At 45.3% G+C, this 23,207-nt stretch overlaps 1 protein-coding gene across 3 annotated transcripts in view; it reads left to right on the top strand.

Annotated features, from left to right (window-relative positions):
• Positions 1-13,764, top strand: part of Tsp26A (Tetraspanin 26A) — a 51,323-nt gene extending 37,559 nt beyond the window's left edge. For 2 of the 3 annotated variants that reach the window (XM_084588876.1, XM_084588875.1), the window contains 3 exons: positions 6,900-7,016; positions 8,030-8,149; positions 9,802-13,764. In XM_084588876.1, coding sequence (XP_084445002.1) covers positions 6,900-7,016; positions 8,030-8,149; positions 9,802-9,870 — 306 coding nt within the window. In that variant the 3' untranslated portion in view covers positions 9,871-13,764. The remainder of the gene's footprint in view (positions 1-6,899; positions 7,017-8,029; positions 8,150-9,801) is intronic. The other variant, XM_084588878.1, reaches the window with a different exon arrangement.
• Positions 13,765-23,207: the final 9,443 nt, after the last annotated feature.

The raw sequence follows: 23,207 nt of genomic DNA, 5'->3' as shown, positions 1-23,207 counted from the left end.
TGTCCAGTGATGTCACCCTTATCAGAAAAGCTGTGCAGTCATGATGAAAATTGGGAAAACTGCATCAGACTGTTCCAAGCTCACTGCTTTGGAATCGAGCGGTGCTGTCCTCTGACAATTCAGGGAGGCATGATTTTGGTTGTCATCATCATTTCAATGTGTTAGCACCTGTTGAAGCCCACTTATATCGATCGTGACTCTCTCGTGGTAATGTTGCCTAATATAGTTTTTATGCCAGTTCACGAGCCATCATCGATCCAGTGAATTTTCAGCGGCAGTTGCAAGCCGCTGCAATTTTCACTGTCATTTAAAAAACATGAATAGCGCCAGCATCGAGATGGGAGTTAATTGACGTGCTGAAGTTGCGTGTCTTTCAGTTTAGCTTTTGTCAAAGCTGGCCGATTAGGCTCAGCATGAGTCAAGTGATCTTACGTTGCACTTAATCATGACACAACAGAAATTTGCTGGTGTAACTTGCATGTGCAGATCAAGACCGACTGAAATACAGGCCTGCAGAGATAGCACTGCTCCAGCGCGCACCTTCTAGTTCATAGCATTTGCCGCTAGGGAAAGAACACTACGGGCAGCCTGGCACTACTGTAAACCTGTGGATAAGAAGGGTCTATTAGTTCAGTCATTTTCCTTCGTTGTTATAGTTTAATTATCTGTCCACCCTGTAATGCACAAGCACCTGTTCTGGTAACTGCAGTGCCGTCGCACAAAGCGGAATCGCAGTAGGACCTCTGGCGGGAGAAAAACATTATAAAAATAAACTCTTCGCTAGAATACAAAAGAAGCAAAATTTTTGAAATATAACTCGGGCAAAGATTTTTTTTTTTTTTTTAGAATTTGAGTGCAGTTTCTGTAAATTAATTTATAATTTGATGATGATGATAATGGCACACAAACAGGTTGAGCGTCTTCAACGGCGAGAAAGACAACGAAAGTTGGCGCACGCGGTCCCATTGGACCCTGTTTTTTGTCCAGGTCTGTGTTTCAGTTGGTCTTGGTGCAGATATGGTGATTTGTGTGTGTACGGGGCACATTGCATCTGCCAAGATGTTGTTTTTGCTGAGCATTGATGAGCGACAGCTTATAGGAATATAGCTGATGCTGTGCTTAAGTATGGCGACAACACATAGCGTTCCATGCTGTGCAGTCAAATTTTTAAGCCATGGCAGTCAGTCTTGCAATATGGATACCCGTTTGAGAGAATCTTGGGGCAGTGGGCCGACAACGAGAATAGCTACTAGGCACGATCCGGCCATCCAAATGGGTGCAACTGCATGGAGCTTTTGTGTTTGCACTTTGCTTTTCATTACAGTTGTGCGATGTGGCGACCTCAACACTCCATTGTTTGTTTTAGAATCTGAAGATTAGGGAGGGTTAGCGCTGTCTTTGTGGGCGTTACAGACAGAATTGCTACAGCCAAGACTAAGGTCTGATCAAGAGTGGCCTAGCTTTCATTCAAAGGTAGACAACCATTGCCTATTTTTTCATCTCCAAACTTTTCTGCAGCGCAAAACACTATACTCAGTTTCATACATCAAGTGCAACACTGCCAAAGCTACAGCTCTTATTTGCGCTCTCCGCATCTGCAATGAAAAATAGTGCCTGCTCTTGACGAGAGCAAATGATAGTTATTTTGTCTGCAAGCTTAATGCATCTAACATTTGCCATCAACTTCATAAAGAGCACCTTTTTAGGCAGAAAGGATTGGACTCGGGGAATTCGTATGTTTTTATGTCGTTTTCGTTCGTGTCGCATTTTCGCTGCTCGCAACCTTGCCAGCTGTGCCACTAGATGGCGCTGGCTGTGCCCTCCGCGCTGCGCATCTTTTTGAGAAAATGGTTCTTCGGTGCGCATTTTTTTTAATAAGATCCGCACTGCGAAGATGTCTAGGCACGCGAAGCAAGTTATTGCAAACGTGTATGCTCGGAATAGAGCCCATTTCCGCAGGAACTACTCGGCCACAAAATGAGCACGTAGTAACACGCCTCCTTTTTTTTTCTTGCTAACTACTTGCGTAGCTTTCGCTGGTTGCACCTGATGTATGAAACGGAGTATAAAAAAAAGTTTAGTTGTTTTGTAGCCTTTTAATGATTAGACCTTCATACTACATATTTTGGCTTTTTTTTTCCCCAGTCACGTTTACTCTTTTGAGAAGCCAGTGCAGTATTAGTAACTCACATCCAATTGAAGACTGCTGGTTGTGTAAACATATCATTGCTTTCCACCTTTTATATATGTTGTTTTATATATGCTGTACTTGTTTGTAGCGCTTGAGTAGAAAAAATGTTCTAGAATAGTATTTCTATACACAGATATATCCATAAAGCAAACTGCATTTAGTCTTGAATCACGCTAAATGTGCACTTTTGGCAATTTAAACTTCTGATAAGTCAGGTGTAAATGTCTGGTTCCTTGATGTTTTAATTATCAACTGTATATTAGGATACAGTCGTGCCCCGTTGATATGACCCCCGTTAATATGGACGACCCGAATTATGGACAGTTTTTCTGGGGACGAAACCTTTTCAAGGTATTTATGCCTCGTTAATATGGAAACTCGCTGTCTGGACAATGGACAGGGAAGAATGCACACGGCCCACTTGGGCCCATGTATTTTTGTCTCGGTAATATGGACAGTGCTTGAAAAAAAGCAGAGGAGTCCGAACGCAAGTTAAAGAACAGCGCGCCGCCCGCGAACCTACGCGACAGTCTATGCGGCGGGATGTCTGAACGAGTCATGTGGGGTTGGAAAGAACCAAAGCGGGCGTGTCGCCGTTTTAGGGAGGGGGGGGGGGAGGGGGGAGTGCAAGAGCGGAGAGGAACTTGCACAGCAAACCAAGGGTCAGCGTAAGAAAGACCACGAAAGGAGGGAATCGGGAGATTTCTGGGTGCGGCGGAAGTGCCACCGCAGTCGGGAAAACAGCAACATGTGGTTGCAATAAATTCTGAACGTGAACAGAGGCCGGTCAAAGCATAAAAAAGAAATGACAGGAAGAAAGACAAGTGCCTACAGTGGCGGTGGGAACTGAAGTTTTCTTTCCCAAAGCACACTGTGTGTTCCATGAAGCCGTTAACGCTTTTCGGTGAGAGTTAAGACACACTCACAGAGTACAGCGACAAAAGAAAGGCAACGTATACGAAACTCAACCGGGACCGGGCGTCCCGTCCTGGACACGCTTCCCTCTCATGCTCTTGGTTTTCATCCCTGTTGCGCTGCCGAACTGCCTTATGTTGCACAAAAGGCGGTCTTCATGTCAGCTTCGCTTTGAGTCAACGATGCGGCCTTGACAAGGTCTGATCTCTTCGTAGTCGGCTAGCCGTCGTTCTAAACTGTACTTCAGCTTGCAGTCTTTGTTTTATAGGAACACACAGAAACGGTGCCAAGAAGATGGGATGTTCGATAGCCCTCTGCATAGCAGCTTGCCAACTTGACTCCCTTGCTTCCTTACGGAAACAGTACAAGGCAAAAAAGGAAAGAATCACAAGAACGGAAAGGCAGAAAGGTTAACTAAGCAAAAAAGTGCAAAGCATCAGGAGCTTGTAACCCTCAACTTGAGCCTGGCTTTTGGCATAGCGGGAGTTAAATGCAAAAGAACAGAGCTGAACGTAGGCGCGAAGAAATCTGTGAATACAAGCGGCAAAAGCCATCTTAGTCAATCCAAGCCGTGAGGGACTAGCATCGACAGCTCAGCTGTTTCCTCGCCCCAGGAAATCTCAAGCAGCTACTTAGCGGCTACTTTGCTCAGTGACGAGGCCATTTTGGAAGTGGCGGTGAGTAGAGAATCGGACGCTGATTCATCGGCCAGTGAGGAGTTTGTGCTCGAAAGTTCGACCAACACAAAGCCCACCACCACGGGTCATGGTACACGAGTCGCTTCAGACTGCACTACAATTTTTCGAAAACAATGACAAGGATAATGCACTCAAAGTTGCCGGTGTTCTGTGAAATTTTGAGCCCAGTGCACATAGTTAGGTACAAAAGCAGTCATTAATTACAATTCTTTTTCTCAATAAAATCCTTTGTTTTTATTCATGACTCGTTATTATGGATGACTCGCTTTATGGACAGTTTTGGTCGGAAACCAAAGTGTCCATATTAATGAGGCACGACTGTATATTCTCCTTTTTAATTATACAGTGTATAACTTGTAATTGAAGGCCTCTCAAGTGTGATTCTGTGGCAATAATAACAAACCTAATGCTCTAGCACTCTCTGCATCACTAACTTTTCCAGCATTGTTTGTCAACCTAGGAGGTTTGGAAACTAAAAACCTCCTGCTGCAGATTGTTTCTAAATCAATTCTTTATTGCTCCAGTGTGCTCTGGATTGGAAATATAAGTACTCCAGACTGCTCCCAAATCAGTGCTCCTCTGTTCCGAAGTGCTCTGCGTTGGAAATACTTGTGCTACAAAAATTGCTCCAAGTTGTAGTTTGCCAGTAGCATTACTGAATCTGCTGCATGGACTACTTGTTCTTACTCTTATCGTCTGGGAAGCCTGGTACAGAATATGGTTTTGTTGTTGATTGCTGCTAGTCGCGTGAGTCCAGGCCATGAAATTTTTAATTGCAGCCTGCTGTGGGTGATCAGTGGCTATGGTGTGTGGCTGCAGAATTGAATCTTTGCTTTAGGGGCCACATTTTGCTGGGGAGGAAATATGGAGTGTATAGAGCCCCAGATGGTCGATTTCACTTGCCTGCAATGTCAGTGCAGTTTTGGGGTGTTAGACCTATATACCAAGGTCGTAGATGGGGCTGGTTGATTGTGACTTGGCGATTGGGTACAGGATGACAAAAAAACGGACCTGGTGAAGGCGTGGCACCCTGTATTTCATCACGATGCAACATATCGAACTTGCCAGCCATTTGTTTATTTGATCAAGGTGCGCAAAGTAAGTGTGTAATTGAGCAACACTTTTTCAGTTATGAACAAATGGCTGCAATTGGTTCATATAAATACTGTTGGACACATGCATTAAACAAAATGTAACACTGAGTGCAAACAATCAAAGGCATTGTTTTGTAATTTTGTGCTGCAGATTTTAACGCAATCAGTGTGCAAAACTTGAATGTATGCATCTCAAGAAGAGTGTGGCTGAGAATGGTTGTGAGAAAGAGAATATATTCTGAAACTGCTGTGCTCATACTGCTTACAATGGGAAAAGTAAGCCACAGGAATAGCTTTCGAAATTATTTTCAGTTCCATGCTTGCATTCACACTACAGGAGAGTATGGTGTAGGTAGTATAAAAAAATTTCAAGACTAGCTTTGTTTACGTGGAGTGGCTTTATTTGTCTTCATTTTTACACCATCGCATTCAAAATAATTTCTTTGAACAGTAGTACAATGCTCCCAGCCTACCTGCCACTGGTGGATTGTGTACTCGGAAGTCTTCTTTTCAAAAGGCACCAAGTGCCTTTTTCAATTTGTGCCTGATTTCCGCATCTTCACATTTGTTCCAAAGCTGTTGCTCTCGTGCTGGATCTTGATCTTTGGAAAGAGAGCAAAATCATTTGAATACGGCGAGTAGGACAGGTACGTGAGTGAGATGTTTTGGGTGATGAGCTTGTGTGAGGAGAGCTCGGTGACAAGATGCATCGTCATAGTGGCGCGTCCAGTTGTTGTGTGCCGTATATCTGGTTGGTTTCCCCAGATGTCCTCTCTTAGATACTGTAAAACCTTGTAGTAGAATTTGCTGTTGACAATCTGTCCTCGGGTGCGAATTATTGATGCACAGTGCCAAGAATGCTGAAAAGACAGCATGCACTTGGTCGAGCTGTGGACCTGCCTCATCTTTTTTTGGTCATGGAGGTCATGAGGAGCATTTCTGCCGTGAAGGCTGTTGCTTTGTCTCGGAGTCATACCTGGGAACCCGAGCATCATCACAAATTTCGTCTATGTGAAGGGCGGGTCGTCACCAGCATGCTGACAAGAGTCCTGGCCAGACCTTGACGTGGTGTTCTTTTTGCTTCAAGGTCAGCAGCTGGGGGATGAACTTGGCAGCAACGTAACACGTGTTCCATATGACACGTCAGTAATAGCAGCAGTTATCTTAGGTTGTTCCAGATGGTCCTTATGCACAAGTTGCCAAATGATTTCAACACTTTTTTGGGTCGAGCTTGTTGAAGGTCTTGCTGATGACTTGTCTTCCAGTGATACATCGCTTTAAACTTGCTGAATCATACCAGATGTCCCTGTGGCAGATTGACCAGTTTTGCACAGAATTCCTTGTTTGTTATTTGTGCTTTCATTAGAACAGATGTGGTAGTGCATGTGGTAAGGATAGCTGCAATTGTATAGCTCTTGCCATTGTCTTTTCAAACACCACATTTCCGATGTCTGAAGTGCCTTGGGGCTCGCTCTCATCATTAATCTCCATTTTTGTTTAATGATCGCAAAACTGTGTCAGAACAATGTGTAGGCATGCTGCTTGTATTAAAAGTTGTAACTGTTGTGCATCATATAAAAGTACAAGACCTGCTGGATCACAGTATGTTTGGGCTAATCTGACAGGGCACCTGTCGGTTATCTCTAGTATGGACCATAGCTCACTGAAAGTTTATTTCAAGAAACAGCAATAAAAGTGATATTGAGTCCTTCATTCCGCCATAAAGCAGTTCACGAAAGGCTTCAAATTCTTCTCGGGGCATTTTATTTTCCTATTTTTTCAGCACCATTTTAATGCTGTTAATAAAACTTCAATGTTTCTTTGAAAATGTCTCTGTTTGAGAAATGCAGTGCAGCTGAGTTCAAGTTGGAGCCTTTCAGCATGTTTTCTGTTAAAGTGTGTTACAGGTGGCATGTTTGGCCTTGTCTAGACTGTGGGTGAATAACATTGACGATGGTGGATGGAGGGTGCAACTAACAGTGGCGTGCACTTGGTTGGCAGCAACGGGACAAGTCGCACGTGATCTATGAGAAAGGTTGTCTGCGAGCTGGGGAGGAGTGGATTGAAGCTAACCTGGTGCCAGTGGCAGGGGTAGCCGTGGGATTGGCCGTGTTACAGGTACTCTTGAAATATTATTCTAGTGATGGTGCCTTGGGGCATTGGGGGAAAGTGTACTTGTTTCTTTTCTTTCATTTTTACCTGGCTTCTTTTCCATTCTGTGAGAGTCACTTGTGGAAATGCATTTTATATTTTTGCATTGGCCTTGTTGATCCTGCATATATACTACTAATAATTTTCTTTTACATCATTCTGGAAGTGACTTCCCAGAAATTATATGTTGGACACAAACCATCTGTGGCAGACATGTTTTAAGGGCCTTTGCACCACCGCTTCTGCTGTAACTTCTTTATCGCCTCTAAAAAGCACTGATGGCTAAAGCTTTCATCCTTTTCTTTCTTTATTTTTTTTTTTGCATCGCTGAAAGTCTTCAATACAAGAAAGGAGTAAAGAAAACTCGAGGACTAATAGACACCAATGCTCTGTTTTATCTCTCGAGAGACGTTATGTTTCAGGAGCCCAAGCTGGTGCTGCCACTCTGTAGCTAGTTTGCTTCGTTGCCTTCATGATAGACCCTAATAGCCTGGTGCAGTGAGTAGCGAAGCTTCAAATATCTCTAACTTCAATGGCATGCAAACTATCAAAAGAGAGAATGAAATAAGTCGACCGTCATAACTTAAGGCAAGCCATCAAGTATTCAGGCTGCTAGGTTTATAGCCAAGGTGAAATGCATGCTTAGGAGACACTGTACCAATAAGTCTTGCATTTGGTGCTAAAAGTGAAGGAAGGGACCAGCCAAAATGTTTCACGAATTTCCTTGGCTATGCCAGAGCACATCGCTCAGTGTCAGCTGTGTCCTACTTTAGCATTTAACCTTTGATGGTGGCGGCGGGGGTGTTTGGGAAACATGAGGAAGATTGCAGTTTCTAACAAGACAGCCTCCTTGGTGCAAGCATAGGAGGCGTGTTGGGATGCTTGCAGCTCATGTAGGTGGCAGGTAATCCTGGTTGTGGCAACTCTGAGCACTGCAAGAGGTCTAATGACAGGTTCTCACCACACCACGACCCTTGTAGGACAAGTCCCAGCGTTCAAGGCTCATTTATGAGCGAGGTTGCCTCCAGGTTGGGGAAGAGTGGTTAGAAGTGAACCTGGTTCCCCTGTCGGGAGCATTGTTAATAGTTGCCTTTGCTCAGGTCAGTACGACAGGAATCCATTTATCTCATCATCTGTTAGAGTTGTTTACCTTCATATTCTGATTTTTTATATTGCTATATTTGCAGTCTTTTTATGCCTATTTTTTTCAAAGCTTTGAGTATTTTTAATGAAACAATTTTGTTTGGATTACGCATTAACAAACTATTTTGTGCTCTGCTTCTCTTCTAATAAAGATTGGTTGAGTTTTTTTTGTTTTAACCTTTGAACATAACTGATACCTGTGCCAGATAGGTATGTATGTTGAAGTTCTTTGAGCTGGTAGCCCATAGACTGCATGGCTGTCTTAAAGGCTAGGTTTGCAAGGGCTGCTACAGCATGTCTAAAATGGCAGTCTGTGTTCTGAGAGAAACTAAGATTACAAGAAAAGTAAGCGTTTATTTTTTGGCATTCCGACAAGCTTGTTGGCAGCTTGTTTATATATATATATATATATATATATATATATATATATATATATATATATATATATATATATATATATATATATATATATATATAAACTTGATTGCTACATTAGAGCTAGGGGGAATGTTAGTGACCCTATTATGGCAGTCTACTTGTTTACTTTTTGCCATGTAGCAGGGATACAACGCCTTTGAACTTGACAGAGCTCAGAATTTTATAGCTACTACATAGAAAATATAGAGCTTGACAACAAAAGAACAAAATTTTGCCAAATAAGCCTCTGACACAAAAGTATGGAGGAAATGAATAATGTATTATGTTGCACGGGAAGATCCTGACTGTGATTGTCCAGCTACAGCTGGCATCATATTTTTTTTACAAGGGCAACTCTAAAAAGCTACAGACTGCATTGTGACAATTTTGCAGTCTCAAACAAGATAGGCTTTTATGAAAGAGCTGTTGGAATATTTTATTACTTTATTGAGCTAAACATTGCAAAAGCTTCCCGGAAGACAAGTAAGGTTTCTTTTACTTGCCTTGACTGCATTGTACAAGTGCTATTTTTCTGTGTTGGTGAGATCAAAAATATTTTCTTGCGTGCTCCTGTCAAAGAGTATGTTTTCCGAGTTACGGGAGTTAAAAGTCGGGAGTTGCTTTATTAGTAGAATTAAGGCAAAGAGCTTTTTTCTTTAATTTTTGTAATTTAGGCTTTTCCAGGTTACTTTGCAGTGCTAGAAATTACCTGTAAACTGTAGTTTTGTCACTGCACATGAAATACTTAGGTTATACAAGCAAACTCGATATGCTAGGTTGCTCAAATTAGTTTCTGCTAACGTGGCATTTCCTTTTGCTTGTAGTATTTATCTGCTTTAATTCTGCAGCGTGCATAGTGTTTTTCATGTCCAGTCTATAAACCTAATAATAGGGCTGCAGCCAAGTTTTGATGGAGGGCATTGGAAGCAAAATGCTACACTATTGGGGCATGCAACCTGTGGCAGTCAATCTGTAGTATTCTGCCTGGCTTTTATGTCTCTATTCAACTCGAGCAAAGCCTGCTGGATGCACGAATCCAAAAAACTATAAAGCCAGGATGCATGCACTGATAGGTTTAAATGCAGCAGTAGACAGCCTGAAACAGGCCTTTGATAGATCATGTGTTTGTATGTTAGTCACCACTGTTGCTACAGCTTCAGTAAGAACCCGTTTCTTCTCTCCTAACCTGCAGATCCTTGGCATCTGTTTTGCCCAAAATTTACGAGCAGACATCTTTGCCCAGAAGGCGAAGTGGCACTGACATCCGCTACACACCTGGGCCAAGATAGCCAGCCGAAGGTTTCAGGGCCCAGAGTGGCGCCACTGACTGGCTCCATACCCACAGCTTCTGCAAGCACTGATGGTGTCTGGAGCAGCCAGCGTGAGCACCAGAAACGCAACCACCAGGTGGCTCTCATCACCCTCTTCTGAGAGCTTGATGCAGGAGAGAACAAAACCTGCTGCTAGCCAGTGCCATCTTTTCTTGCCACTTGACAGCTGCTACTATGTCAAAAGAGTGTAGGAAATGGCATTCTGGGACGCAAATAATGTGGACTTGTTGAAGTGGCAGGCTTCAGTCAGATTCTCAACCTGGGACAACTGCAGCTAGAGGCTTACATGTTCGAGCGCGTGTGCACGCACGCACACGCGCACACACACACTCACACACACAAAGAAAGCACATTAATCATGTTGCATTGTGCAAGTTCACAAAGTTTGTGATGCTGAAAAGGTTGCAATGAACATCAATTTTGTATCTTCTCAAGTGGTTGGGACTAATAGAGTGCTGTCCTGTTTTGTGTTGTCCACTGAAGAAAGTGGTGATGTGAAAAATAGCACGGAAATGCACCCTTTCAACACCTAGTGATTCACAGGGGACTGGGATGTTTAAGAAATGTACTTTACTTTTACTTGATGTGCGAGTGTGTGCTCTATGTTCTGAAGGCTGTGGGCAATTTGGCTGTGCTGAATCACTCATTCCTAGTGCTAAATGGCAGATTCCATTTTTGTGGACAACTTGCCTTATAACAATGCATGGAAGCATCAGCATAGCTACCTAATTAAGCATTCTTGCTTACATCCATCTGTGTAGTGAGTGCACTGGCTGGCATGGCAGTTGCTGAGAACATTATCCCACATTCCAGCACCTTTGCTACTGATGTGCCGCATGTAGCTTTTTTCGCGATTGTTTGGTGGATTGACAACATTGACCGCTTTGTTTCTTGTGGATGCCACAACTTACATTCTTATCTAATCTTCTACTTACCATTGTGCAGCAGACTTGTTTAAAACATTGTGGGTAGTTGGAACAGCTCATTTCTACAGTATTCACTTCTTTTTGAAACGACTGTGAAAGTGATGGTGAATTTCACTACCCAATTTGAATTTGTGTACTATTTGTAAGCCTCGTTGTCTCCATAGCCCCCTAGCAGCTAGTGTCATGTGCCATTCATGAGAAGACCAGTGGTCATTAGTAACACTGTAGCTCTTGGCCATTCTAGGGGTCTGTTTGGCTAGCTTGGCACTGTATGTAATCTGTATGTAATCTGTTAACCTTGTTCAGTAAGTTAGGCTACTGGATGTCCTAAAGTATGAGTCCTGAAAAATGTAACATTATTTTTTTTTTTCCTTGTAAAATGAAACTGCCATTGTAGCATGCTGCGTAAATGCAAGGCATCTTCTATTTTTGTCATACATAGTCTCGTCTACACAGGCATTGCTTCCTTCTTTTTGAGGTTGCACAAAGTTTTCTCTTTTGGTGGGAGAGGGAGGGGGGGGTCTGCCAATAGCTTGCTAATAACTTCAGTTATGTATGCCCACTTCACTCGGCAATGATACTGAACTTCAAAAAGTGTTTGTGCAATTGTCATTGTTCAGCTCTTTAATTTTGAGCACTGCAGCTGCATTCACGGAGCTTGCAGGTTGTGTTAAAATCCCTAGACATCATGACTTAGCACTAAAATTAATCTGCAAGATAAGCTTTTTAATTGTTCAAGACATGACAAGGTGACACTAAGAACAAGGGTACGCATTGAATTTTGAGTGCACCTGTTCAGTCAAAAGGTCACAGCAGTTGTGCTCAACCATGGACTCTAGCCTAGTCTCCAGCTTAGGCTTGCTTTCATTTGAATACTCAAACTCTGTGTTCTGGGCTGTTGTGAATGTGGTGGCTTGTGCCTCATGCACATGTGCAGTCAGGCCATCGACATGCTTGATGACTGTGGTGGCAGAACACGGGGCGTATGCACTGTTCTTTTAGTGTATGTGTAGGCTCTGCCAATAAGGCACTTTGCACTCAGATAAGGTGTTTTCACCGCTGATTCTTGTGTTCATATTTTGCATGGAATGAAATAGCTATTAATGTTTTAGCCACTAAAAATATGCTAGTATTTGTTGTATTATAGCTGCCAAATGTGGCTGACAGACTGCATAAACAAGCTGCAATTAAGATTTTCATCCAATAATATCATGTCAACTTTTGCTATTGCCATAAAAATAATGACAAGAACTTGATGCTTGTGTCTTCCACATTATCTACTTGAACAAATGTGCTGTCTCACCCTTGAGAGTTTGCACAAATATGAGGTAAAAGTTCTAAAGGAAGTCCATATTGTTGGAGGAAAAGCTTATTACCTAAATGTTTTTTTTTTTTTAGATTATAAATGAGGGGGGGGGGGTGGCATGTCTGGACAGGCAATTTTTGTTCAATATGCCATTGTCATACTCACCATTGTCTGGTTTTGTCTCTTGCAAGATTATTTTATGAGTCTAGTTATATTATTGTTGTGAAGACTATAGAGGGTTGGACTTCGTTGCATATTTTGCTGTATAGTAGTACATAGTATATTGTAGTTTGTGTTGGCTGCAAACAAAATTTAGTGGTCAGACTTTCACCATTATTGCACTTCCACTTTTATTGCCAGTGCTGACCAGTGGCTTTTGTCTGTTCTGTTGTTCCTGTCTGTGGCCAGAAATTCACGCTTCATGATCAGTTCTCTTGCTTCATGTTACCTGTGGCCCTTATTACTGTAGATTTGGTGTCACTAGGTGAGTTATGGCTGATTCTCTAAAGCCAACGATCTGTGCAATGTTCCACTATTTTTTGGGGTCCAATTTGGCACAAGCTTTTCTGTGGTAGAGATGCAGTGTTGTCATTGTGTCCCAAGGCAATGCAGCACCAAAGCTTCCCTTCTCTTGCATTGTCTCCTCTCCTTTGCTTAGTGTGTGGTCATAACTAGCAACCTTTTAGCACAGTTTGTGTATTTTTTTTTTCATGAAAAACAGGGGAGTGTGCTTTTTGCATGTTTGTATCCACAATTAGAGCTAGTTCTTGTGCAGAACAAGATACTATAAACTGTATTGTGATCACTGCCGGATTTAAGCCCTCAATATTAGTTAGTGAAAAAAAAAAAAAAATTCTCTACTGTTAGATATAGATATGCGAACTAGCTTCTTTATAATAATTTTTTTTGGTAAGTTCAGCGATCTAGCTGTGTACATCAGCATACCCGAGTCTCAGTGTACAGTTTTGCCATTTCCCCAGTCAACATTTATCTGACACGGATTTGTTGAGCCATGTGAGAGGTGCATACAGCAGGGTTTAAATGCTTGCAGATGCCACTGATCGTTGCAGTCAGTTGCAGTTGGTCACATTTTGCCGCCCTGCAGATCCAAGGCATTTACATTGGCTTACAGTGTAAAGTCCCTGCTGTAGTTGGCTGTCTGTTGCGGGTGTGGCTGGAACCATTTTTTTTTGTGTGTGCAAGTTGCATAAACTACAATTTTGTGCTATCTTTCTTGCATATATTAGGCAAATGGGGTCACATGGCTTCTTTGAAGCATGGCAGAGGGCCTGTAAACTAATCTGTGTGAATATTGGAAAAACATGCCCCATTTTTTATTAATCGTTTTGTGATTTCTTGTGCAGTGTTTATATCTATCAGAGAGTGCAGCCTTTGTTCTGCACATGCAACTGTGCTCAGTGTACATAGAACACAATGTGTACTTGTCCTGTTTGTATGCCTGCACTATTTATTTGTGAATAGAGTTCTATATGAGAAGTTGACAAGGGATGTCTGCCATCTGCACTGTCACTAGTCATGTAGAATCATATATACTACCCTCAGATTTCGAACAATAAACATTGTCCTTTGTATTTTGATGTCTGGCCCTTGTGACGCTGGGGCTAAGTCGACCCGGCCTTCACTTGGTAGCGTGCAGAGACTCCGGGTTCATGAAGGATTGAATCTTCGAAGTTGGTAAAATATATACAAGCAGGTTTAATGGCACTTTGAGAAAACTTATTTACATGATTATTTACATGAAAAGGAAGGGTACATCAGCAAAAAGGCAAGCGTTAAGAGTTCATAGCGAGAAGCTTTTGGATGAGCCGTTTACCCAGGGCTCGGAGCGTCTTTTCGTGCTCTGCAATGTCCTTAAAACCCCCTATGTCCAGCCCCCCTCTGAAGATGCTGACCAACCAGTTCCAGGGCACGCCCCTCAGATATCGGCATCTAATCGAACACATCACTGCACTGATGGTCTGAGGCACTGACTGGTCCGGCATTGATTCGTTGGGCGTGATCACTAGTTGGCGGGAAAAGCTTGGGAACGCCGAGGAGACGAGGTACATTTCTATTCTTCAGCAAAGAAACGATAGGCTGGTTCCGGCAAGTGGATTTCCTTCTCAGAAACCCAAGCACGTGCGCGCCACATACTGCTCCCAGCATTGTCCCTTTTCGACAATTGCAAATCTTTCCTGCATTCCCGGGAAATCATTTAATGGCCGTATGCGTCATGCTTCTTTCTTGTCCTGCACGTCAGCGGACGTGTCACTCTGTCGTCTCCTTTGGACAGTAGGCATTCCTCACTGGACGATAGGGCTTCTCGACGGGAAGGGTGAACAATTGAACCAAAGCACTTCCGGCTATTTCCCGCAGGGGGACATTTCTTTGTGTTTTTCTAGACGTTCTCTTGACAGGGTCAATTTGCATTTGCAGGGTGTCCACAAAGCAAAACAGGCTTACACAAAAGGATTCCTGGAAACAGGCTCACTTAGCGCCCTTGTACCAACAGCACATATCCACAGCACTTATCCATGCCCACAGGCGAACAATAGAGTGCGCAAGTGCGGATGATGCACGGTCGTAACAGCCTCTGGGTTCTGCATGAAAAATGGTATATGAAGCAAAAGTGCATTTAATAACTAATCTGCGGAGATGGAACTACTGTGCCAATTGCACTGAATTGTGCCGAATGGCAAATCCTGCTGGAGGCTGCTATAAAACGAGAACTTTGCGTCATACCTGCGTTGAAAGGTTGTTGGCGAGAGCGATTCCGGAACTGAAGTCTGCGCTTGTAAGAAGTTTGCCTGCGTGTTGCTTCCAAGACTGCATCATGGACTGTATAGGGTATAGATTCAAAATTTGGGTAGTTTGTGAATTCTCCAGTTTCAAGAACTTAGTGGGGCGGTGCGGAAAATTGAATATGGCAACCTGAGAGATTATCAAGCTGCTGATCTAGCCTTGTGCTACACTGCTCTGGCTGATGCTGCAGTAGAATGTGTGCACAAGTCAGTCGACATCTAACATTGTCACATATGTCCCACTAACAGAGCAACAGAGATGAGAGAGCACTGCCTTGCGAAAGGTGAAGCTACGAAGTGGCCGTTTGGAAGGCTCTCAGTCTGCTCGTCTGCACTGTGAAAGCCACTTTGCTACGATAAAGCGAACTAGCATTAAGCTCCGGCGGCCCAACCAGTTCTGGATTCAGAAATCGGATGCGGCGCGAGGGGCATCAAAGCTCCAAAATAACTTACCCCGTTTTTTTTTTTTTTTTTTTTTTCCTAACTGCTTTAGGGGCTATGGCATGCTTAGTGTCAGCATCGCACGTACGAAGCAAGGGAGAAAATTTTAAATAAAAGTTACTGAATTCATTGGGATTCTACTCCTTGGCAAGACGTGGCTCTCGGCGGCCTCCAAAGCCCAAACAACGGTCCACAGTTGCACCGCCAGGTCCGAGCTGCAAAACGCAGCCTCACAATTCAGCGTTGTTTAGGTGGAAACCCCGAGTAGACGGTGATTCAGATTGTAGATCTCGAAAAACCCTATTTGAAATGGTTATCAGCAGTATTCTTTGGGAAGGAGGCTACGGCTTGAAGGCGTAACTGTTACTTCCTGGATGATGCAGTTCTCGGTTCGTCTTAGGAAATTCCTGCATAAAGGCGGTGGCTTTATAGTGTAGCATATATATATATATGGAAAGAAGCTCGAAAGAAAACGGCAAAAATGTTTACCTATCCCGGATTTGTGTGGCTGTAAGTGTTTCCATGCATTATTTCGAAACTATCAGCAAAGTTCTCTTTTTTTAGTTTTTTAGTACTGTGCAGTCAAGTGTCGCTGATATGAAAAATCGCAGCTTAGCCGTAGCGGCCACACTGGAAAGAAAATAGAGATTGAAAGGCTCATGGCAAATCTTCAATAGCTTTTAAAAACTGAAAAAAAAAAAAAACCCTGACACAAAAAATTCACACACACAAAAGAGAGACAAGGGGACAACGGACAGGTGCCAACTTCCACCTGTTCAGAAGACAAGCACATGCATTTATAGCGTCAGGCTACGCCCACTTAACAAAACCTGCATTATCAAAGTCTTGGCTTATATCACTGTACTACGTTTGCAAATAAAATCATACTCAGCCACATACAAATTCACCGACGTTTCACTGACGCACAAGGCTGCCTTTTTCTTTATATGAAAGGCATCCAATAATAGCCTGGCCTCTTTGTTCTTGCTCCTGCCTAGAATCCTTGCCTCTTCTAGTCGAGGCTCACACTTGCACGCAGTGCGAGAGGCCGGAGGCAGAATACTTTAGTGCACCCATACAAAGTGTTTTAAAGCGAAAGCTTCACTGATCTTGTCAAGCCATGTTAATTGGCGCCGGGAATTAGACTTCTTCTATCGGGCGGTGCCAAGGCATTTACATTGGCTTACAGTGTTAAAGTCCCTGCTGTAGTTTGCAGTCTGTTGTGGGTGTGGCAGATCTGGCTCACCTCATTGGTCCTCCCCTTTCAAAATGTCCTCAATACCTTCGTGTCGTCTAGACACGGCAGTGGTGCCTTTGAAGTTCGCAGACAGCCATGGAGGAGTAGCGTGCTGGAACCTGGCTTAGCAATACAGCATAACCAAGCACAACAAAGCTTTCGCTTGTATTTCGTGTGTTGTGCGCCGTCAGCACATGTTGAAAAACTCCAGATGGTGCACTACAGTGTCTCAAAACCCGAGTCGCTTTGAGACGTTATACCCCGCAAACCAAACCACAGGCTTAATCGACCTAAGTCGCAGCCATGTTTTTACTATGTGTAGTTTTGTCTCTGATCGATGCCATCTTGCGCTTTGTTCACGACATGCCCGCCAAGGTACAGCCCATTCCTCGCAATTGGTGCAACTGACCTTACTCGACAAATCCGGCATGCTTTTTTAAACAGTAGTCCAGCTCATGTCAGCTACACATTGAAGAAACAAGTTAATGTGCAAATAAATTCAAACAAAGATTTCGAATATTTATTATATATTTACTTGGTCAAGCCGTAAAAGGTAAGATAGAAAACGATCGAAACGAAATCACTACATATAATATCGAAATATAGTGATACGCTCTTCCTTCAGGCCTTGGACGAACTCGTCTGCATCGCCTATGCAGACTTGCGTGGTTGGTTTTATGCTCTTCCTCGCCTTTTTATCAAGGTGGAAGGTGATCTGAGCTCATCGCAGATGATTCGAAGATTCGGCCTTCATTCGCCCCGAGAAGAGTGAGGAAGGAACTTTCAGCCACCCCGAAGGCAATACTGATGTCATGCTAGAGGTCGACTGTGCTCGTCGGCGTGTTATCGACATGTGACACGGCGATACAGAAGCCAGGTGGTGCCAGCGCAGCAGACCCATCAGCAGCAAAGGTCGAGCACAGCCAGGATGGGAACCAATAAGCGCAGTTCGATGAGCCCTCCGGTTATTCAGGGGCTTGGAGGAAACCGCCTGAACACGTTCTATCGAGGGCGGCGTGTCACGCAGGGAGGTGGACTCGGGCAGCAGCGTGGCCGGGATCCAGGAGGTCGCCATCTTCGCTGCGGTGGTGGTCCGGACCGCGCGGGCGCAGACGACGACCACAGCGTGCCCGGCGCCGGCTGCAATCGTCGTCGAGTGCGAGAATCTTCGTCGTCAGGTGAAGGTACCTCGCAATGACGGAAGATGGCGAGAACGTTCTCTGCAAAATCACGGCGACGTTTCAAAGACTGCACAAAGAGCACAGCGTTGTATGCTGCGCCAATGAATTGAACGCTGGTCAGTATCGCGAGAAGAGTGCACGTACTTCCTTAAGCAGTCGGACCTGAAACGTGAAGAAGTGGTTCCGTTGGGGTTGCTCCTGTTGGAACTCGAACCTGTAGAGGCGATGTTCTTCGGAGCAGAGCAGTTAGCAGCTCCCAGCATAACGGGGACGCTCTGCGCTCGGTAACCACAATGGGCTCGCGCGCCGCACCAGGTTTCTCCAGGAACGGCTCTGCAGCAGAACCAAGGGTCGACGTCGTCGCCTCCGAGCATCGTCAGAGCCGCTTGTGTTGGTTCAGCAGAACGCCGGAATGTACTCAGAGATACGAGAGCAACCGAAGTCCAATGTAATCGGCCATTCGAGCAGTGCGGCAGCAATGACATGGCACTTGGGGCTCGAAAGCTGCCTGCGGACAGCGAGACATGCGCGAAGATGAAAAAGCGTCCCTACAATTCACTTTGTCATCATCACCAGCCGGATTATACCCACTACAGGCCGAAGGCTTCTCCCCATAACCTTCCCCTTCTAACCATCATACCCACATTACTCACCTAACCCGTTCCTGTGCTAGCTGCATATCCACTTGATCCCTGCGAACTTCTTAAACTCATCCGCCTACCTAATTTTCCGGCTCCCCCTGCTACGCTTTCCTTCCCTAAGAATACAATTTATTACCCTTTGCGACCATCGGTTATCATCTCTTACATACCCTGCCCGTACCCATTTCTCGATCGTCATCTTGATTTGCTCTAAAATGTCATTAACTCGAGTTATTTCTCTGACCTACTCTGCAAGCTTCCTATCTCTTAACACCTATCATTTTACTCTCCATAGCTCTCTGCGTTGTCCTCAGCTTAAGTAGAACCATTTTCGTTAGCCTCCATGTTTCAAGTGCAGCTAGGTAATATGCAACTGTTATATATACTTTCCTTTTGAGCGCTACTGGTAAGCTAGCTGCTAGTCATAATCTGCGAGTACTTGACAAATGTGCTCCATTCTAATATTATTCTCACGGTTCTTTACCTTTCATGGTGCGGATTTGCGGTTACATATATCTGTCCTAATGTAGACATTCGCCTACCACATCCAGTGCTTCGCTACCTGTTTTGAATTGCTGTTCCTTCCCGAGACTGTTGAACAGTACCTTGTCTTCTGCGTATTAATTTTTAGGCTGTCTACATTTCTGCTTTTCCTGTCAAGGTCATCAATCGTTCTTTGCAATTCATCCCCTGCTACTTAGCAAGGCAATGTTATCAGCGAATCGCAGATTACTGAGGTATTCTCTATCAACTCTTAACCCCTAACTGCTCCCTACCTACACTTTGTCTTGAGTACCTGGAATGGCGCCCAGGCATGCTGTTTCTTGACATTGTCTGCAGACCAACACCGGGAAGATGTGGTGGCGCTGCTCTCTCCAGGCTAGCCCACCTGAGGGTGAAAAGAAGGCTTGGCGACCATAGGAATACATGAGATAAAATTTTCCAAGGCAGTTGTCTAGTTTCACATTGCGTTTGTGGTGTCACCACACAGCTGTGCAGAGTAACCATGAACACCATAGAGCAGATTGTGAAGTTATGAAATCTCATTAGAGGGGCAGAATCTTTTTAAACCGACGGGGAACATAAGGGAGTACTAGTCGGGAGCGCGGCCCATGAAAACACATGAAGATGGAAAATTATTTTGGTAATTCCCCGATAAATGTGCATTGTAAAGACCGAAATAACTCTGAAGAGCTCAATATTCGCTGGGTGCTCCGTACAATCGCGACAACTTCTCGGGTTGGTCGACATTCTGCCACTGAAGGCAGTTTTCAAACAATACCAAACGAATCGCGCTCACCAACTCGGACGATAAAAATGCCCCGCTTACACAAGTCATGTTCGCGAACGCCGGTATCGTCTGTGCCATTTTAAAAAGTTACCTTCAAAGTAACGTTGCCACCTCCAACAGTGTAAAGCGCACGCCAACTACGAACGGCTAGCATACGTGAGAAACGGCGCGAAACGAGAAATTTGCGTGGAATGTTTTGTTCACATTTATTTCTATGGGTCGCAATCTCGTCCGGTGCCGGTGGCCAAGACTGACACCCACGCGCAAGCCTCGCGGTGTTTAGAAAAAAAAAAAAAAATTCTGAGAACACTGTGGAATCTGCACTGCAGAAATACTAAAGCCGGAGCGTTGCTGCTGCACACGGTGTGCATCACATTTGCTCTCATTATCATTACCAACTAAGTGCATCCATTGCTACTGTCTTCATGTCATTATCACTAATTCCAGTGTCATTGTTGTCGCATGCTATCATCGACACTAGATAATGATGTGCGTTTCACGATCCCGGGCGTGGCGCCGTTGGTTACAGCTGTCGGCTGGGTATCCGAGGGATGGAGATTCGATTCCCGGTGGAGACCATTTTTATTTTTCTGATGACGTCATCAGGATAATTGCCAGCTAATTTCGCTCTTCATACAACCGTTATTAGCAAGTGCCACATCAGCGCACAGATCACGACCTTGCGCATCGCGCCACTCTCTACGGGAGCGCGCGGCCGAAGAAATACCACGTGACCGCTGAGTTTCTTTAGTTGGTGTGCGATAGTAGCCCAGTTGGAGCAGACTGCCAGTCTCCCTCCCGTGCACGTTCGTTCCTCCGTATTTGATATCTGCGCAGGCAGGCTGTGTCCAGTGCAATTAAATCTTTGCCGAATGTGCGTGCTCGGCGTTTCCCCCTTCCGTTTCTCGTCATGCGCGTAATAAGCTAGTGACCACAAACTGTAGTGAAAATGAACGGCGGCGCAACACGGACATAGACAAGAAAGGGACACCACATGAGCACACTACCAACAATTTATTGAACGGAAAATTGGCATATTTATACGTACAGCTCAAGCATATGAGACTCATCGCCGAACCCAACACGTGGAAGCCAGGCGGCAACATCAGGATACCAGACAAGATATCTCTCAGCAGATAAACTAACAGAAACGAAAAAAAAAAAGATCGAAACGGAAGGCAGGCCAACTCTTAGCAAAAGCAGTGTGGAGTACCATTCGTAGCAACAGCAGAGTAAGGCCCGTTTCACATGCTGCGACTGCAGAGAACATTTTCGGTGCAGTCGGTGACGCCGCAGTGCGATTTCGCACAGCGCTTTCACATGCAGCGAACCCGCGTGCGGATTCGGTGAGTGATACCCTCAGAGTTGTTTGATGCTTTGTGCGAGCCAGATGGCTTCCTCGGCTGCAGCCGCTCGACGCCGCGCCTCAGCTGTCCAGCGCGAGGCAGAGTCTGCCACAACAGAATCTCGGAAAAAGCCGTATTTCTTCTCCAAGTGGTAGATCCTACTTCCAGGGGGTGCGAATGCACGTTGTAGCCATATATTCGAATACGCGGCGCGCCCACCTGTCACGATGCATAAAACGGAGGCGGGCGTGATATGCTAGCATGCTAGTTTGCTAGATGCCTCACGGGCCTCGAAGCATATGACCAGCCCATATCTCCTTGCACCGCCTCGTTTGCGACTCGGCCATGGCATCCCAGCGCGACACAGCCAACCTCGCGCTGTCGACGCTCCAACTAGTCGCGCGTGTCAGCCGTATGCATATCACAACGTTCGCGAACGTCAATGCAAGCACCACCAACTTCCACAATTCCCGCACCATGTGGAAACGATTGCAGCCCCACAGGATTCGCCGTCTGAGGATCTACTGGGCCCGGATGACGGTCTGTCGGAGGTTGCTCTCGTGCAGGCTGTAGATGTCTGGTTGTGTGCAGAGCAGCACGCCGAGATATCTATATTCATTGCACACGCTCAGTCTCACTCCGCCAAGGTTTAGGTCAGCTTCGCCCTCACCTGTACCTGCTAGTTGGACCACGGCCGACTTTTTGACAATGAGCCTAAGCCCGAGACTGGTAACCTCTTTGTGGCAGATGTCCAGCAGGGTCTGTAGGTCGCTTCGACACTCTGCCGTCAGCACCAAATCATCCGCGGCTTTCGTCCAACCCAACAGTGATGTACATTAGGCCAAAGCCAATGCCTGACCCCATGGAGGAAGGAAAATTGTTTCCTTCCTCCATGGCCTGATCCGATGAGCGCTCGTCGAGGCCGGCCACATACAGAATATAGAGAAGTGACGAGAGTGCGGACAACCCTGCCGAAAGCCTTTGGCCACAGTGATGCAGTCTTCTGACTCAACGGGTCCGAATCGCGCAGTCACCGAGTTCCCTGCATAGAATCTCCGGAGTGCATCCAGTAGTGTGCCAGGCATTCCCAGGGCATCAAGACGCTCAAAGAGGGCAGCATGTGGCACATTGTCATGCGCCTTCTCCACATCTAAGAATCAACATAACAAGGATCGCCCTTCTCTCCTAGCGATCTCCGCGCACTGTGTTAGCATGAACAAATTGTCATCGAGCCTGCGCCCGGGGCGAAATCCGCTCTGAAGCTCTGTTAGAAGACTGTTCGCTTCCGCTCATCCACTGAGCCACTCCTTCACTACCCATGCGAACAGACGATAGAGCACGCTGGTGACAGTTAGGGGGCGGTAGTCCTGAAGGTTATCTGCTGCACCTCCTCGCTTTAGAATAAGCGCAACCCGGCCCCGACGCCAGTCTTCTGGAATGGGGGCCCCGTTAATGATGTCTGTCAGCAAGACGGAAAGCTGCTCCCTCGAGTCCGTGCCGAGAGAGAGAGATAGAGAGAGAGAGACTTCACCCCACGAGCTGGCACGCCGTCCGGTCCGGTGGCTATTCTGTTACTAAGACGCATGGCCCGACAGACAGTGCGCGAAAAGGCCCAGCGTGGCCTTGTTTCGCTAGGTGTGTCCTCCTTCAACGGGCTACTCGGGGGTGGGAGGCCTGTGGAGGCCTCAACGGCATTCGTGTCTGCGGACACGTACATCTGAGAATTAAAAGAACTGCGTGAGGTATGCCTCGTCTGTGACTGGCTGGCCTGTTTGCCTATCCGTGAGTTGGACGGGTGGTGGTGGTTGACGTCTGTCCAGCTAGCCAACATACCTGCAGAATTTCTCCGCCCCCTCCTGGCTGAGGTTGTCGCCACGCATCGCCGCGGACGGAAATTCGAAAACACCATTGGACACGCCTGTTCTATGCCTAGAGCCGTGGTGGTCTCGTTGGACGTTCGTTCTGATAGCGGCGTTTGAAGTGTCCACCGTGCAATGAGATAATTTTAAGTCTTTCAGCATTGTGCCTCGAAATCAGAACGCAGTGAGGTAATAATTCGTTTGGACAGCACCTAGCGTTTGTATGCCGGCCCTGTAC

This window comes from Amblyomma maculatum, chromosome 1, assembly GCF_055883805.1.
Source record: "Amblyomma maculatum isolate TAMU_Amacu chromosome 1, ASM5588380v1, whole genome shotgun sequence".
NCBI classification, from domain to species: Eukaryota; Metazoa; Arthropoda; class Arachnida; order Ixodida; family Ixodidae; genus Amblyomma; species Amblyomma maculatum.
This window is presented reverse-complemented; position numbering and strand designations above follow the sequence as displayed.